This window comes from Antechinus flavipes, chromosome 6 (assembly GCF_016432865.1).
Source record: "Antechinus flavipes isolate AdamAnt ecotype Samford, QLD, Australia chromosome 6, AdamAnt_v2, whole genome shotgun sequence".
Classification (NCBI taxonomy): Eukaryota; Metazoa; Chordata; class Mammalia; order Dasyuromorphia; family Dasyuridae; genus Antechinus; species Antechinus flavipes.
This window is the reverse complement of record NC_067403.1, coordinates 82,315,714-82,334,998: the sequence shown is the minus strand read 5'-3', so window position 1 is coordinate 82,334,998 and position 19,285 is coordinate 82,315,714. Positions and strand designations below refer to the sequence as shown.

The 19,285-nt window shown below is 38.2% G+C and overlaps 1 protein-coding gene across 2 annotated transcripts; it reads right to left on the bottom strand.

The window, feature by feature from the left end:
* Positions 1 to 10,243: 10,243 nt before the first annotated feature.
* On the bottom strand, positions 10,244 to 18,829 carry LRAT (lecithin retinol acyltransferase). 2 transcript variants are annotated; one of them, XM_051964602.1, is made up of 4 exons: positions 18,608 to 18,699; positions 16,850 to 17,652; positions 15,989 to 16,583; positions 10,244 to 12,140 (listed from the first exon to the last, which is right to left on the bottom strand). In XM_051964602.1, the coding sequence occupies exons 3-4, from the start codon at positions 16,580 to 16,582 to the stop codon at positions 11,988 to 11,990; spliced, it is 747 nt and encodes a 248-aa protein (XP_051820562.1). In that variant the 5' UTR covers position 16,583; positions 16,850 to 17,652; positions 18,608 to 18,699; the 3' UTR covers positions 10,244 to 11,987. The 2 variants fall into 2 exon arrangements, with proteins under 2 accessions (XP_051820562.1, XP_051820560.1); XM_051964600.1 differs by lacking the exon at positions 16,850 to 17,652 and having other exon boundaries at positions 18,608 to 18,829.
* Positions 18,830 to 19,285: the final 456 nt, after the last annotated feature.

Here is a 19,285-nt window from a genome sequence, read left to right as displayed (position 1 = left end):
TTCCATCTCCCAATTGGCTAGCACGGCACTATAGGTAGAGTTGGTTTTCAATCATTATTTGAGGGCCTCTATAGCATCAGACGTAGAGCACTGCACCTGGGGCTTGCAGGATTTGGGTTCAAGGCCTTCTCTGTTCCTAGGTGACCATGACTCAATTTCCCAACCTCTCTGAATCTCAGGTACTTTATGGTAAAAAAAAAAAGTGCTTTTTAGTACCTTCTCCATAAGGTTATTGAGAGGTTCAAACAAGATGAAGTCCATAGATATGCAATCTTGAAAATCCTTTCCTAGGTAAATGAGATAATGTAATTTAGATATTAAGTATGAAGCACTGCTCCTCCAAGGTCCAAGGCTCTCCCATCTGTCTAGACCAGTGCTGTTGTAGGCCTCTAGAAATAGGGACCACTAAACTCTAGTGACTTGGAAAACTGAATAATTAACAGTATTTATGTTCTGTTGTGTTTTTATTTATTTTATTACATATTTCTCATTTCGATTCGATTCTGGTTCAGATTTTACTCTGGAGTGTTTCTACTTACAGAGCTGCCCACTGGCTGTATGTTTAACATCTGTGACCAAAAAAAGTATCTACACCCTTTCTTTACAGCCTCAGGGGAGAGGAGAGAAAGAAACCTGTGGATTTCTTTCTGTGTTTACTACGTATGTTTTGGGATTTAAAATAAATTAGGAAACAGGGTCCTCTAAAAAGCCTATAATGAAGTTAAGAAGGCAAGGCAGACATGCAACAAAACTCCAGGAATATGGAGATAAGATACAAAAGGCAAACTCTATGAGACTACTGAAGGAGAGGAGAAGGATGAAAGTGGTTAATCTCCTGAGCTATAAAATAAAAACATGGGGTGGGAGAGGCAACTCAGTGACACAAGAGATGGCAGGGCTGTGTCTGCAGTCAGGAAGAACTGAGTTCAAATCCAGCCTCCCCAACCAAGTAACTTAATCTCTATTCTTAATCTGGGAGAGAAGAAAAATGACAAAGTACTCCATTATCTTTGCCAGACCTCTCCCCAAATAAGTGGTCTCAAAGAACCAGACACAACTGAACAACAAATCTGGGGGCTGGGAGGTGGGAGATGGGAGTGGAGATGGATTGGATTCTCTGAAATGTTCTACATCTCCATCATTTGAGTCTGGGTTTCACCTTCTTAGGGGAGGGGAGACCCAAGGCAGGGTTTTGTTTTGTTTTTTCCCCACTCCAGGATCAAAAATCAAGAGAAGTTGCATCAAAGCTATTCTAGAAAAATTAGCCTACTTGTTTCTCATATGTCCATTCTTCTTCTCATTCCCTGGGACTATCTTTGTGATCTTGGTGAAGTCACCAATTCTGAACCTCCAAATATCAGCCTCCTTATCTACCTCATGAGTCACTTGACTATTCTGTATCCTATTTACCTTTCTGTAAGCTATACATTGGACTAGATGACATTTGAGATTCTTTCCAGCTCTGTGTCTATAATCTTGTGAGCTTAAAAGCTTGCAGTAATTCGCATCTTGGCCACTTTGACTTAAAACCGGAAATTTCTCTCTTCCCACAGCAAGGTCAAGTTGGTCCATTTGGCCGCTCACAAGCCCCTGACTCTGCCTTCTGCAGTTGGGTTCTGCTCCTTCTACACCACCTCAGGTTTCCTGATTTGCTAGAGGAAAGACACAGACTAAATTCTAAAGGCCCTCCCACCTAGATTGTAGAAAGACTTTGACTGGAGGTTCCATCTGGAGAAAGGTCCATAAACCACTCAGTGGTAAGTGAGCAGAATTCTCCTCTCAATGCTGCTACCTTCATCTTAAGCTCCGCTTGTTTTAGAAAAGGCAGCTTTATTAACATTTAATCACCTAATAAAACATACACATACTGTTTACCTGAGTCAACAAACTGAACTTAACATGCACCCACATTCTGTTAAGGATGAATCCTATTTGGATTCCAGATTAAGCTAACTTGGATCTACAATGGAAACTGAAGTTTAGGCAGTTTAGTTTAATTTTATTCATTCCTTTGCTCTCAAGATAATACTTTACAGAAAATCTAATACAAACCTTTTGTTTTACAGATGAGGAAACTGATATGGATAGAAGTGATTTCTTTTTTTATTATTTAATAGAGTTTTATTTTTCTAAATAATAACTTTATTTTCAAAATATTTGCAAAGACAGTTTTCAGCAAAAATAAAGCAAATATTTTTCAATGTCTCAATACTCTCAATACTCAACACTCAATACTTCTCAAATCAGAGATGAGAAATGTGTTTAGTAATTTGTTCTCAGGAACTATTTGTTCTCATAGTACACAGAGTGCTGGACCTAGAGTCAGGAAGACTTATGGTCCTGGATTCAAATCATTTTAAGTCTACAGATGTATGAAAGCTGGATTAGGCGTGAGAGATTGAAAGGAGATAATGAAGACTTTATTAGAGTAATAGCAGTACAAATAGAGCAAGAAGAGATGAATGAGAGAAACTGAAAAGGTGAAACTTTATCTGCCTTTTGTAACAATCCTGTAAGGCAGGTCCATCAAGATAGCTCCATTTTAAGATGAGGAAATTAATGCTCAAGAAAGATTGTTGGTTGCCTGTGGTCCCATAAGCTTTTAAAATTATTATTTTTTAATGTTCCTTTTTTTTTTATTCTCTTCCCAAATTCTCTTCTTCTCTCTGTCACCCACTGGAAAAGAAAGCAGTCGTCATATATGTCAAATCTTGTAAAATATATTTCCATATTAACCATGTTGCAAACAAATATAAAAGCAAGAAAAGTAAAACTTTTTTTAAAAGTATGCTTCAGTATGCACTCAGAATTTATCTCTCTGGAGATGGATAGCATTTTCATCATGGGTCCTTTGGAATTGTCTTGGATTAGTGTATTCCCCCCTAAGCTTTTAAAATCAGGAAACAACAGGGCCAGAAATCCAAGGGAGGCCTCTGTTGAGTTGAGCACTTTTTAGTGCTACCTCTGTGGAAGGTTGTAAAGAGATGGGGCTATTGGAGAGATCAGCAGAGAACCAGGAGGGCACTGTGTGTCTGAAGCTGAGGTGTCCAGCAGAGAGAGGAGGGCTGTAGTGTCAGTTACTACAGAGAGATCAAAGAGGACTGAAATGTGGAAATTAGGAGGTCACTGGGGACCTTAGAAAGAGGTAATTTTAGAAGAATAGTGGGAGTGGAAACCTGATTGGCAAGTAGAGGAAGAAGATGAATGGGTGAAGAGGAGATAGAGGCGTCTTGTATGGGTAACTTTTTAAAGAATTTTTAGCTGTGAAAAGATGGTTAGAGCTGGAACAGGAGCAGAATAGGATGTAACATTCAAAAGACAGATTTTTTTAAATTAAAAAATATCTAATGGAGAAACATGACCATGTTTGTAGCTAAATTGTAAGTTTTAACTCCTGAGACAATCTCCTGGAAGTAACAAAAGGGAATGGGACCATGGGCTCAGGTAGAGAGTAGAGGGACTGGCCTTAGAATGTAGTTGATATTTCTTTCTTGATTGGAAGAGGGTAAAGAGAAGATGAAGAGGTTTGTAGAATGTAGAAGAAAAACTGGCAGAATGCTCATCAAATGACCTTACTTTTCTCAGGAAAAAAAGATTAGGTCATTAGGTCATTTAGATGGCTTCTAATTGATCCAATAAGATTTTAGTGGCAAGAGAGAATTAAATTTATAGGACAGTCTCTGTGAGCAGTAAGCTTGAAGTCAAATGACTGAATGATCCAGCTGAAGTCCCATGAAATCAGCGCCACTTCAAGATTGTTTTTTTAGCAGCTTGCAGAAGTTTAAAACCAGAGTCGAGAAATGAGTCAGCCAGAGATAAAGGCACAATGGCTGGAATGGCAGAAGGTCTTTGGCAAAAAGGATTCAAGACACGGAGGCAGAAAATGCCACAATGGCATTAGATGCTGCCTCCCTCTCAGGGGAGTAAATCGTAACAGGTACAAAAGTCCTTATGATTTAACAGAATAATAATAAAGCCCATAAAAACAAAGACTTAATGTGTGAGTGAGAAAGTAGGAAAGAGACACTAGGGCTGACATCAAAGAATGGAACTTAGTTGTTCCCAGTCTTGGAAGGAGTTTATCTCTGAGAAATGTTGAGGCCTTGATCTAAGATATTAGTTCATGGAGTCTAACAAAAAGAAAATTACTTCTGTAATATAATAGCACTTTGAAATTTGGGGAGCACTTTTACATAAGTATCTAACTCAACTCATAAAAATCTCATAAAGCAAGTGCCAGATATAGCATTGCCACTTTACAAATACAAAAATTGAAACTTGGAAGTGGTTAAGGGATCTGGCTAGGGTTACAATAAGATGGGTATCATACCCAGGCCTTCTTGACTCCAAGTCCAATTAAGTCTTTGAGAGGTCCAGGTTGATAAAGAGGTAAACATGAATATTGAAAAACTTATTATCTCTTGACCAATGAATAATAAACTGGGAGGGAATTAAAATATGCATTCTCAAACCTAACTAATTTCTTGATTTGTTTTACTTATTTGTGACAGGGGAAGGTTTGGTTTTAGAGGCCGGATGGATTGCTAGTTATAGGCAAAAAAAGAACATCAATAAAATGATTTTATAATACATAGAATAAAATGAAAAGAAGTACAGAGGGGATACAAGTATGACAATTTTGTTATTTCATAATTGTAATGTAGTCAATATATTGTATTTAATGAATATTTTTTTCTAAAATGATATAACAGAATTGTTTTTACACAGTCTTTTCTGTTCTTTCTATATTAAAATATTAAGTTCTCAATAAAATTTTTTTCAAAGTATTTGCAGATAATTTTTAAAAGCACTGGGATAGAAATGAAAATGGTGAGCAAGATTCTAAAAATATTAAAAAAGTTGGGAGAATGTTCTGGAGAGATCCATAGAAGACAATAAAGATGGGGAGATGGTATTCTAAAGAGAAATTGAATAGACCTCAACAGGGAAAGATTATTGAAAAATAGTGATAAGAGGAAATGAACTGAGTGCAAAAATGGGGAACAATTCCTGCTCCTGAGACAGTGTGTGTATGTATGATAAGGTAGAATCGAAAGGATTAGCACCTAGAGAAGAGGAGATTCTACCTTTAGGAAGAGTCAAATTTCCTTTAAAGAGAGGAAAACAATAAGGTGCAGTAGAAAAAAGGTTGGATTTTCAACCAAAGGACTTTTGCATTTTCAAATCCTGACACTTTGGTGAACTTGGAAGTTTTCTCACCTGTAAATTGAGAAGGATTGGCCTCCCTAAGTGATTTATAAAGTCCCTTCCTTCTCAAAGTTTATGATACTAACCTCTTGAAGAGAAAAAGCTGGATTTCCAGTCTATTTGGAATGGGATGAGGAAGTAGCCACAATAGCAGCAACAGGAGGAATAGGAGTGATTTGAAGAAATAAGAAGCTGGATTTGAACTCAAGTTCTTCACGATTCTAAGCCCAGCACTCTAAACACTGTCCCAGCACATCATCTTAAAGCAATTTCCTGGTCACCTGAGGGCCTTTAAAAAAGCAAAAGTAGATTCAGGGGCTATTGACTTGCTAGTTTTCCAAAGACCACGACCTATTCCCAGCCTTGCTGACCAGATGTTTCCATGTGGAGCATGAGGATTGCTCTATCCTTGCTATTTGATCACAGTAAGTCTCCTTTTTTTAACAGTTCATTGACTATCTAGTACCTCACTTCATCCCAATACCAACTCTGAATTAGCAGGGTGCTGATATTAAGCCTGCCCTAACACAAGGAAAAAGTTCAGAGGCTGCCCAATAGGATGTTTCTGTTTGAGTTATGGATTTTTGACTGAGGGAACAGAAGTTTGGTTCTCTTCAAGAAGTATATGAAAGGCATCCATCAAGTCACTAGGCAATCAGGAGGCTAAAACTGATTCACACATAATTTTAATTTTAAAACATAAAATTTTCACTAATCAATAAAATACTAAAAATCAAAATGATTCTACAAAATTAGTCACTATCGTTGGTCTGCATGCTTTGATTTCAGAGGCAATGGCCATGTTAGGGGTTGATTTTGGTAGGAAAGGTGACTTGAAAGCATAATTGAGCAAAATTTTTTTTCAAATTTATTGTTTTTCACATTTAAAAAAATTTGTTTTAAATTCTGAATTCTCTCCATAATCACTGCCCATTTAAGACAAGAAACATTATCAATTACATGTATAAAACCATACAAAATATATTTTCATATTAACCTTTGTTTAAAAATAATTTTTTTTAAATTTAAAATTAAAAAAATAAGCATATCAGTTTTTGTTTTTCTGATGTGAATAAGGATTTTTCATCACAAATCTTCCTGAATTATCTTGAATCATTGTATTAGAATAGCTAAGTTATTCACAGCTGATTATCATTCAATATTGCAGTTACTGTGTACATAGTTCTGGTTCTGCTCACTTCATTAAACTACTGCTCAAGTAGGTCTTCCCAGGCTTTATTTAGTCATTCCCCAATTGATGTGCACCCTCTCAATTTCCAATTTTTTGTGGCCCCAAAAAGAGCTACTATAAATATTTGTGTACATATAAGTCTTTTTTTTTTTTTTTTTTTTTGATCTCTTTGACATACTGACCTAGTAATGGTTATTGCTGGGCCAAAAAGTATGCTCTTTGGGGCAGCTAGGTGGCGCAGTGGATAGAGCACCAGCCCTGAAGTCAGGAGGACCTGAGTTCAAATATGGTCTCAGACACTTAACATTTCCTAGCTCTGTGACCCTGGGGGCAAGTCACTAAACCCCAATTGCCTCAGGAGAAAAAAAAATGCTCTTTAATAGTCCTTTGAGCAAAGTTCCAAATTACTCTCCAAATCATTTACAACAGTGAGTGTGTTACTGCCCCAATTTTCCCACATTTGCCATTTTCTTTTTTTGCCATATTAGCTGATTTGATAGGTAGGAGATGATATCAGAGATTGGTTTTATTTGTAATTTTCTAATCAATAGTGATTTAGAGCATTTTTTCATGTGACTACAGATAAGCTTTGATTTCTTTTTTCTGAAAACTGCCTATTCATATTCTTTGACCATTTATCAATTGGAGGGTCTCATATTCTCTTAAATTTGATTCAGTTCTTTCTAAATTTGAGAAATGAGGTCTTTATCAGAGGAACTTGCTATATTTTTTCCTTGTTTCCTGCTTTCCATCTGCATTGGTTTTGTTTGTGCAGAACCTTTTTAAGGTAATCAAAATTATCCATTCAATACCTTGTGGCCCTATTTCTTGTTTGATTATAAATTCTTCCCTTATCTATAGATCTGCTCCCTTAATTTGCTTATGACATCACTCTTTATGTTTAAACCATGTAGCCATATTGACCTTATCTCGGTTTATTGTTGTTCTCAAAGATGACCATGATATCAAGGAGATGATATGACATGAAAGTGAATTGGATTTGATTATCAGCCTCACTTGATCCTCAGAAACCATCTGGGTCCACTGGCCAAATATCAATTAGGACTGGAGATGATCCTAGATACAATGGAAAACCTTGGCCTTTTTAAGCTATAGTCTAAAATCTGACTGAGGTAATTGCCCGTTTTGGGATTAAGAAAGAAAAGAAGGCAAAGAATGTTTTGGTTTTTTTATCTAGTGAAAAAAAAATTATAACCAATCTGGATAGGGGAAGACTCTCGGGATTTGTGGGCAAAAAACAATTGCTATTTATATTCACTCTGAGGCAATCAGGGCCAAAAGAAAGGCTAGTTAGGCTAGGTCTGGGACTTTTTCTTGGTCAGTTAAGCAGAGCCAGAGTGATTTAAGGCATGATCCTTAAGGAATGGGAGAGGGAGAGAGAAGGAAGGACTACTGACTGGCTGATAAACAATGGGCAGCTCCTACTTACAGAAGTTGAGATGTTGGTCTATACCTGCTTTATGCCAAACTGCTTTCCAGTTTTCCAAGCAATTTTTTCCAAGTACTGAATTATCCCAAAATTCAAAGATTATTATAGTCATTAACTATGTATTACACACCTAATCTATTCCACTGATTCACCACTGTTTTGTAGGCAGTACCACATTATTTTAATGATTGCTTTGTAACATACTTTTGTTTTTCTAGTAGTGGTGTATGGCACTAAGAATTGGACTATAAGAAAAGCTAAACACCTCAGAATCAATGATTCCAAATAGAGAAGATGGTTAAAGTCCCTCAGACAGCAAGGAAATCAAATCAGTCATTAGTTAAATTTATTCTGGCTTCACTGAAAGAGCAGATGCTGAAGCTGAAACTTAAATACTTTGGCTACATAATGAGAAAACAGGACTCATTTCCTTGATGTTGGGAAATATTGAAGGCAAATGGAAAAGGATGAGATGGATTAGATAATGTCCTGGAAACACTAAACATGAAGTTGGAAAGACTTCTAGAAATAGTGGAGAATAGATACTGTGGTCCATGAGATCACAAAGAATTGGACACAACTGGACAACAACTAGTGATTTTAAAGAAAGCTCCATTTTTCTGTGCTTTCTACTAGTGTTGTTTTTTTAAATAGGAATGAGTGTTGTATTTTGTCAAAAGATTTTTCTGCATCTATTAAGATAATCATGATTTATTTTTGTTATTGATGTGATTAATTATCAATTATGCTGACAATTTTCCTATTATGGAACCATCTCTGCATTCCAAGTATAAATCTCACTGAGTCATAATGTATGATCTTTGTGATATTGCTATGACTTCTTGACTAGCATTCAAAAGTTTTCTATATAATTCATGTTTTTTGAAGTAGATAACATTTACAATATGTTTAATAATGGCCAAGGTTTCCCATTAGCACAAAATTGATGGTGTTCACTTAAGATTTCTCTAACACTATTTGAAAGTGTGCAGTCAAACAGCACATCTCAAGTTAGAAGATATGGGTATCTATTTTGACAACCATGAATATATATATATATACTGTGTATATATGTGTCGGTATGTATATAATCAAGTTATCTATTATCAGAGAAAAGGGTTGTGGAGATGTCCCATAGAGTCTCCTAATCTGCCCTCTACTGCTATAATCAGGAAAAATAATAATTTCTTTAATTCTACAGTGGTACTTCATCACACCAGTGCTCTCAAGGTCATACTATTAATGATACAGAGATTGTTTTCTCCAAAAAGTCAAATCAACAAGCATTTTAAGCACCTACTGTGCTAGGTACTGTTCTCAGTGCTAGGGATGCAAAGAAAAGGGGTTAAATTTCTCCCTGCTCTGAAGGAGTTCAGTCTAATGAGAAAATGTGGAAACAATTATATACAAACAAGACAGATACAGGATAAATTGGGAATACTCTCGGAGGGAAAGGAACCTGAAAAAGATTCTTGTAGAAGGTAGAACTTAACTGAGAATTAAAAGTAGCCAGGAAGCTAGGAGGCAGAGATGAAGGAAGAGCTGCAGGTATGAGCAATATCCAGTTAAATGCCTCTGATTAGAGTTGCATGGGAGGAACAAGGAAGCCAGTATCATTGGATGGTGCAGTATGTGGAGAGAAATAAACTGTATCAAAGCTAGACATGTGGAAAGAGACCCAGTTATGAAAGGCTTACTTAAAAGCCAGTAAGGATTTTTATTTGGGGGTTAGGGAATTGAGGAAGTATGTGTGATAATGTCAGATCAGCCTTTTAAAAGATCAATTTGAGAAGTGAATGGAGGATGCTCTGGTGTAGGAAGAGAATGAGACAGGGATACCAAGCTGAAGCCAGCAGGCAAGATTGTCCAGTTGTGAGGTCATTAGAAAGAGCCTACACTGGGTTTAGGAAAAGTGTTCAGGAAGAAGAAAAAAAGCAAGACACTTCTACACTGTTAGCATTAATAGTCATAGAAGATTATACAATTTCATTTTAAAAAAAAAGGAAAAACACCATCTTTTACTTTTATGAGGGGAAAAAAGGGATACTAAAAGGCAACATTTCTAGATTCAAAATATTCTCCTCACCTTATTCAGGTAAATATTATTTTTAAAAGTAAGTAATTCATACACAGATCTCTCTTCCCTTCCCTTTTTTCACACTTCCATACTGGACAGCTTGGCAGCCTCTTCTTTCCACTTGCCAAAACCTTTCTACTTTCCCGACTATCACCCAGCCCCACCCAGGAGCCCACTTTCCACGTTTGCAAAAACAAACACCCACATCTATGGGATAAGATCACACCAAGAGATCCTCCCTAATATTTTGCTTAATGCTTGAGTGTGCATCCTTTCTTATTCAAAAGCAAACATTAAGCTTGGGTCTTACAGTAGATGTTTGAAACCACATTTTAAAAATGAATTTTTATTTAATTATACGCAATTGTTACAGTTACCACATGTTACATATAAAGTAAATCACCAACCACTAGTGAAATTCTTGTGGCCACTGCTTTTATACATACATAATAAACATCTTCAGATGTTGATTTCATGGTAGGTTCAACATAGAACACATTCATCTTTTACAGTTTTCATTTTCATTTTTTTTTTTTAGTAACAACTCAATCAAAGTTGTAGATAAGTTAGTGTCTGGGACAAAAAGATTTTAAAAAAACAGTCCTTTTATTTTTGCTGATTTATAGCATTACTTACTAACCAAAGATCCAGTAATTATGTGACTCACATCAACAATTTACAACTAACCGCTTTTAATGTTTTGGTAAACAGTTCTAAGGAAAAAGCCTACTTTAGGTTGAGGATTCGTTTTTAATGTTGCAGATCTTGTCAAAAAAAAAATTCAGATAGTTGTTTTATTAAGACCCTTTCTCACTGAACTCATCACAAAAACAACCTGATTTTTTTCAAACTGGCACCAATCCTAGTAAATGCCTCGGATCTAGTCCTTATCTCACATACTAAAAGCCCCACATTTGATTTTGTCATTGCAGTGGCATTTTAAAAATAAGTTAGTAATACTGAGCAAAATCCTGGGAAGGAAATCCTGAATAGAATCCTGAATGAGCAGGGGTTTTGTTGTTTTTAAAATGAGAGGGGGCATACTATAAATGCTTTTACTCGCTAACCAAATACAGTGGCTCTGGAATCAAGAAGACTCAAATCTTCATGAGTTCAAATCTAGCCTGAGATATTTACTAGCTGTGTGACCCCAGGCAAACCATGTAACCTACTCATCTGTAAAATAAGGCAGAAGGAAATGGCAAACCTCTCCAGTATCTTCACCAAGAAAAATCCAAATGGGGTACTACACCACTGAAAATGCTCGACAATAGGACTTGTCCAGGTTAACCAAAAAGATTCAAGAAACAGGATCTTTGTAAATGTTAAATAAAGGTATGTCAGTGTCATTATCCAACAAATTTGCTCCCATCTTGGTCCTATTACAAGGATGAATAAAGCTACATTCTGAAGGTTCCTCTTCCCTGATACACTGGCACACTTTATTAAAAGGCCTCCTTACCAAAGTACTTCAAACTTATATCCCCTCAAGTGATTTCAATTGACTGCAGGGACACTTAACAGAAAAGAAAACATAATGAAAAACATATGGACATTTCCTTCTGAATCAGGGGAATGGTTTTTAGTTTATTATCCTGTCCCATTCCTATAACCTGCATTGAACTTAAAACAGTAATGAGAGTAACAGTTTGTATTAGACATCAGAACCTTTTTAACCCTCAAATATGGGCCTGACATAAAAGAGTAGTAATTACAAGAGCCAAAAAAAAAAAATATATATATTACCAGTCTTCTCCTGTGGTATTGTGTCTACCTTGGTAGGAAAGTGAAGCTTTACAACAGTACTTGGTCACAAGATGCTATGTTTCCAAGGTTTGGAAGGTGCTTTACAAAACTTAGCTGCCTGAAAATGATTCAGAAAGCCAGCCTGGCTCTTTGGCTTTACACAGTAAGCACTTTGTGTGACTCTTAATCACATCTTTATCCAGAACACAATGTTACAGGTCACATTTTTTTCTTTACACAATGCTTATACTGATTTGTGCTCTATAAATATATCATAGATTTAGAATACACACACTGACACAGGATTGGTAGGTTTAGCCAGCCATCCATAAGCAGAATGGAATAAAAATGGCAGGAAGAGTGGTGTGAGGTGCCAAGCCTAGACAGACTATGGATGCCAATCCCAGGATGGCCGAAGCGAGGACACTTCTCTGGTCCCGGATTATTATCTTCACGTTCTCACAAAACTGAAAAATAAAAATTTAAAAAACTGTAAAGAAGTTTCTTCTTAAAGGCATTAGAAATATAATGTTAAGCAAATTCTAAAATTGTTTTCCAGGAACTCATTTCCTATTTATCCAATGACACCCCACCAATTTGGGGAAAGATTTGAGATTTTAAAACTAAGTTTTAAGCTTTGTAAGTCATATCAATTAAATTCGAGAAAATTTATTAAGGGCCTACTAAACATACTTTTATGTACTCTGCCAAGGCTATAAAAACAAAAATGAAAACAGCTCCTGTGCTCAGTGAGTCTTGCATGATATTAATGATCCTTAAATTCTATTTTTAAGTTAATGCAAACTCAACATAATTAGGAATGTGTATAGGGAAAACAACCAATATTTTGCATATTAAACACAGGACAGCGTCTAGTCATTTTTTAGAAACCAGATACTGAGCTGAAAGGAATCTTAAAGTAATCTCAGAATTTACCCTATTTCATTTTATAGATGAATTATGGAAGAAATATATGGAAGAATATATCCTAAAACAGAAAGAAAATAGATTGAGAAATGTTGTTATAAATGACTAACTGGATTTTGAAAAAAACTCAAGATGGACTCTTTCTACAAACATGAAAAAAGTACCAAAAAATAATGTCCAGTACCAGAGTTTTGAGGAAGTATTTCTCCTGAATTTTTGTGACTTTACAAACTTAGTTTCTAAGTTAATGGATTCATTTTGAAACTCTCTTATTTACAGAAAATAATTTGTTTAGAGACCCATGAAGCTAAAATAATTTAAAAATACTATGATACTTTTAAAGTGCATCATTTTACAAGTTCTACTAGCAATATGTCAGGCTGCAAGTATAGTGGATAAAGACTATCTTGGAAGCGAGGCTGACTTGATTTTCAAGTCCTTACTCTAACCTAGGAGGAACTTAAGCTTTTTTGTTTGTTTTGAGACAAATTTGACAGTCTGGAGAATTCTACACATGACATCCCCTTCTAAAAAAATATTGTTAATTGCACTAAATACACAGGATTACAAAAGGAACCAAAAGACTGAAGTAACAGTTATCAAATTAATTTTTACAAAGTTCATAGACCCCATTTCAAGAATCCCTTGAGTCTTTCACATGTTAACCTGAGTTTCCTCCACCTTCCCCTAGGGCAAATCCCTCATTTAATCTTTCTCAGGTCTCACTTTCTAACACATAAGCTGAATAACTGTTCCTTATAACAATGAAATTACAGGCTTGGACTCCTTGTACTCCTCTCTACCCCAGTTGAAAATTCAGGTAATAAAGTATAGATCAAAACCTTTCCATCGGATGTGGATATTAAATTGTAAACAATTTTTAAATCCTCTAGTTTGTTCTTTTTAAAAGGTCAGTTTTAGAACTAAAGTAGAAGCATGGGGTAGGCTGAGAAAATAGGGGTGACTATTTTTCTGAAGAGAAAGCCCAGCCTTCCTCTGGATCATGACCTACTTTTCAAAGGACTGCACAATAGGGTAAAACCACCTTTAGAATTATAAAATTTGGGATGACTATTTCAAAAACTAAAAAACAAAAACAACCCAGCCATCTAAGGAGCCAAAATCTTTTTGTTATAATATTCAAACTAAAGATAAAAATGTCTTATCTATAGAAGAGGTATTAAGCGGCTAAAGCAATTAAGACACTTCCTAGTCTGCTAGAGTTTAATGGTGAAAAGCTATTGATCATCATGGGAGAGAGACAGTGTACAGAAACAGGCACAGAAAAGAAAGGGAGGAGAATTAAAGAGATTTGCCCATTTGTCCTATAGTATACTGCTAGACCAGCTGGTGTGTAGAGAAATAAGGTTTTGAATCCCTCCCCCCCACACACACAAATATACCCCTGTGGAAAATAATTTTAACTTCTGAGTATGACATCAACCTCTCTTCATTTTTAAGATAGGTAATGCATAATAGTAGTAAATCACCTCACAGGTGATGAAGAATCTAAGAACTGTACTTTGCAAATTTCAAATGCCTAATAAATGTCAGCTCGTCTTCATGTTTCTAAAATGACTTTTCTACCAAAATACTTCTAAGGGGAAGAAAAAGTTCACAACTATCAGACATAGAGATATCTCTAGTAGCACTAAACCTTAGCACCTAATATAATTCAAAGTCTGTGAAGGCCGTTCTAATTAGACTACTCATGTGTGTTCCAATAAAGAGTAACTCCTAATTACCAGACAGAAATACTGTTCTCTCTTTGAGGAATGATTTATATGCTTGGTTCCTAAATAAATCTGACGTGTTTCCTTTTATACACTTTTGGAGCCAAGACTGCTAAGTGTGGTGAAATTCATTTATAACTAAGCCTAGACTTTGGTGAGGTTGTGACTTCATTTCATACAATGCAGTACTGTACCTTCATTTTATTTGGAAAAATATGCCAGATCCTTTCCATATTCAGTCTAAAAAAAGCTAATAAAAGCCAAAAAAAAAAAAAAAAACAACTTTGTATTCCTTTGGATTAGTGGTTGGCTACTTTTTTAAGGTAGTCAATACAATTTGCCATAAAACAACTATTAAATCACTGTTTTATTAGTATCTGGGCTCAACTTCTAAGGGACTGGGCAAAAACACTATTCTGTTACCTTAAGAAATGCTCTCTAAGAAAAAAAAATGAGTAAATTTTTAAAAATTCAAAATCCACAATAAATATCCTATACTCTTGAGTTCAGATTTGTTTTTCCTTCTTCAACCCGATTGACACTTTTAAACCATGTGCAAAAGGATGATACTGATTTAGCATTTCTGGGTATGCATAATATAATCCATTATTTAAACCAAGGATTATTCATTTTCAGCAATCCATATTATAGTGTTAAATAGCCCTGCCCTTCATAAGGCTGCTTTCTCTTGCGATCTAAAAATTTCCTCAGGTTTATTTCAGGCTTAGAATTTTAATCAGTTTCAAAAAAGAAAAAAAAAGTATCTTAAAGATCACATCCTCAATTTTCAGCTTCAAGGCTATACTGAAATTTCTTAAATTCATATTATATGGTCTTCGTTTTCAAGGAGGTACTTAAACTCCCCAGTCTGCATCAAAGAGCCTGTCTGAAATTGTCAAACCACTCTTGGAGTATTGAAACAAAGTTAGTTTCTAGTTAAAAGGGCCTTAAGAAATGTACAGTAGGAATAAACAGTTTGGTTGATACCCCTTAAACAACCACTCCCAAACTTTTGGCTATAGAGTTTGATTGACCCTATTTAAAAAAAAAAAAAAAATCAAGAGGAGGGGAGCGGTTTGACAAGCTTTAGACTATGACAAGGACATCAGGGAAGCTTGCTGGAGCAGGAAACACGATTCCTCCATCCAAAGAGCAAATTTTAAAGAGTGCAGTTTTTTTTTTTTAAATCATAATATATAAACTAGGACTTCCTTCTTTTTCTCGTCTTGCTTCCTGGAAAAGATGCAATCACAGGATGACAAAATTCTCGTGGCCCTAAAAGTCACATTGCTCATGTGCCATTAAAAACTGTGGTCAGGGTGGACACCCAGCTGACTTAGTGAAACTTATTAATAAAGGCACCTACCCTGGAGCAGGAGGTAGAACCTTCAGTTAGCATCGAATGGTTTCAAGAGTTATTTTTTTGAAGGGCTTATCTCGTTCCTACCCTTTCTAAAGAGCAATGAGAATGTTGGGAAGGCTGACAAACTTTGGAGTTTGGAAACTTTTGCTATTGGGTGTTTTTGTTTGTTTGTTTGTTTGTTTGCTGTTTTTGTGAGTGCTTATCTTTTAAGGGATTCTGTTGAAGAGAAGCCGAGGGGAGTCGGGTTTCTCTACGTATCCCCTCTTTTCACAGTTGGTTTAGCTGCCTTTACCTTGTCTGCCTGGGGGCTGACTGGGGCACCGTATCTACAGTAGGTCACAAAGTGCTCGCAGTTGTTCCACAGGAGGCTATAGGAGGTCATGCCCAGCAGCTTCTCTGCCCGGCGTGCCACCTCCTCGTTCACCAGCGCCTTCTTCTGCAGCGACTCATCCAGGTGGTTAGCCAGAACGTTGGCGCCGTAGGCGAAGTCCTCCACCGTGTCCACCCGGATGCTAGCGACCTTGCCGATGACTCCCAAGATCAGCCTCTTATTGGACACCACCCTCTGGATCAGCAGTTTGTCGTCGGTCAGCGCTAGTAGGATGTCGGGCATCAGGTGGGCGACTTGGTTGTCCCCCAGATAGATGCCGTAGTGGGTCAGATGAGTCCGGGGCACCTCCAGCACGTCACCGCGGAGGAAGGAACCGATGTCGTAGAAGCTCCCTTTGCCCTGCGGCTGCTGCTGCGAAGTCGACGGCTGCTGTGGCTGTGGTGGCGGCGATTGCTCTTCCCCCGGGGCCGCGATCCAGCTGAACAGTTTGAAGTTGGAGAGGAGAAGCAGCTTTTCCAGGAGCAGGGACACCACCTCCAGCATCGGGTTCTTCATCCTGTAGCCGGGAAAGAGACAGAGCTAGAAAGGAAGAGCGCGCGCGCGCTCGGGAGGCGCTTGGAGCTGGGAGCTCGCCAGCAGAGCCGGGGTGCTGCGCCCGGTCACCTGCGGCTGCTAGCTTCCCTCCCTCCGGGCTTCCTCTCGGCTGGAGAGGGCGGTTTAGCGGACAGCGGCCGCAGGCAAGAGGAAGCCAGCGAGAGAGAAGCGAAGGGCGAGAGCTAAGTCAAGGAAGCGTGAACTGGAGGACGAAGAGGAGGAGCGCACCTGGAAGGTGAGGCCGTCCCCGCGGCGGGCCCCGCGCTGATTGGCGCTGCCTTCGGTCTTCGCTTTTTATCACAGTCTGAAGGGCGGGGCTCGAAGGCCGTCACAATGCGAAAAGTGCGCTCTGATTGGGTGAAAGGAAACTGTGTGGTGCGCAGCGGGGCGAGGGTGGAGGGATCCTCACTTCTAAGTTGGGGATGTCGTGTTCTCTTCGCGATGGCTTAGATCTCTTAGTAATTAGTTTGCTTTTCATGAGCTTTGTGGGACCTTCCTGGCCCTACTGTCCAATATATATGCAATGACTCCTACACGAAATATGGGGAGGGGGTTGTCGCGAACTGAGAACCAAAGCATAGTTTGAATGCATTTAGAGGCAGAACACAGGCTTAGATATTCCGCGTCTCTCCTTACTTACTTGGGTACTACACCTCTTAGTTCTGTGCAGTGGAGATAAACTACTTGGCTAAAGACAGCTTAGTCTTCCTTCCTGCTACCCTCTTCAGTTTCAATGTTTTAGTAACTAATATCCCTGCCCTTTTCAGTTTCTATGCTTTAGTAACGTCTTCTGCTGGTGAAGGTCCCCTAGGGGACAGATTTCTGGTGCTAGGGAAAGCCTGATACATAGTATCCCTTTTCAGGTTATTGAGCAATTTTGACGAAACCCTTTCCTCCAAAAACACCCCGTTCACCCCAGCAGCTTAAGAAAAAGGGGCAAGTAAATGGGAGCTCGTAAATAAAATACTCTAAATTTTGTTAAGCAAAATGTTAATGTTGCTTGGCACTCAGATTTCTGCAGTTCGTAAAATCTGGAGATAAAGGGAAACCGAGAAAGGTCATTCAAATCATTTGGTTTTACAGGTAGGGAAACTGAGGGTTATTAAAGAAAAGTGACGATGTCCAAGTATGCATAGATAACATTACACAATACGAGAGTTGAATTCCCCAAGTTCAGAGTTCTGCTCATTGCACTAGCTTGCCTCTGATTTCCATAACTTCCCCTGTAATATCAGATAAGCACAAAAACAATATAGGTGCATTCACTCCTTTCCAGACATTGACCGCATACACACACACTCATACAACAACAACACCCCCCCTCTCTCCCATCCCCACATCCTTATTGTATTGACTATTCTAGTTGTGGATTAGTTATCCAAGATTTTCAAATTTACACTTCTATTCCTTTAACTTAGTGCTGCCTTTCGAGAACCGTTACATTTATTGTTCCAGGCTCTAGGGTGCCCGGCAAACGACCACGTTTGTTTCTCTACGCTTTGGGAGTTTTTCCTTTTAAAAAAGCTACAGTTTAAAGGTGCAAAGGGAAGGCAGTAAAGGTTTATGGGACCTCACCGAAGAGGAAAGTGCACCAGGGCGGAAACAAGCACTCAGACATTGGATTTCTTTTCAGAGTACATTTGCATTCTAAATGGGTCGATATACTGGCCCGCGAGAAAACAGGTAGCTGGAGGGGAATTAGGAAAGGAAGCTTGAAGTGGGAATAATGGTTTTACCACAATCAACCAGTCTGGGAGTTCCTGGAGCCGACTGCCACCTCCAAACTCTTAGAACAGAGTTACATGCTAATCCATTATGTAAATGTATCAATCCCGGGGACAAAGCTCACAATAGAAAGCTTCAGACAGGTCAACAAAGCCGCCCAGTCTGAGGCTAATAAGTTTCAGCCACAGAGCAAATTCCCGGCTCCCCAGGGGGAGGGAGGGTTTGCTGGGGGGATGATGGATGGGGGGACATTCATCTTACCTGGAAGATGAAGAGGTCCATGGAGACCAGGAGCGGAGGGGGCCGGGGTCCCCATTATCCTTCGAAGCCGGAGGGTTTTTTGTTTGTTTTTGGTTTTGTTTTGTTTTTTTCCTCCCAGTCCCCTGTCTGCCAGGAGCGCGCCCTGTCCTTGTCACCCCTACTTGCCAGTCACTTTTGTTCATCTTAAAGACGCGTCATAGTCACATTAGAGCTTCATCCAGCAAAAAAGGAAAATTCCGTTTCCCAGTAAAAGCGAACTGAAGGGAGAGGGGGGAAAGAGGCGGGGTAGGATGGGGGTAGGCATATTTTGTCTTTTCCCACAGTCTTACCCCAATTCTGAAGCATGTGGGGCCGCAGAATTAACCTATTAAAATAAACATCCTCCCAATTTACTTGGGTTGCCGACAAACAGGAAAATGTAGTCACATATTTACGTGTGTCCAGAGCAGGGACCACTAAAAGGGAATCCCAAAAAGGTTCCTGTAGAGTGATACTCTATAGATCGATAGACGGACAATTGCCATTGATTCTGGTTTCTGCAGGCCGATGAAAATGCGCAGGACATATTCATCATCAATCTTAGGAATCAAGACTTTGAAAAGCGAATAGAAAATGCAGAAAGATGTTTCACAGCTCCTTTAAGAATCATGTTTTAGAATTATGTCTTACTCTTTCCTC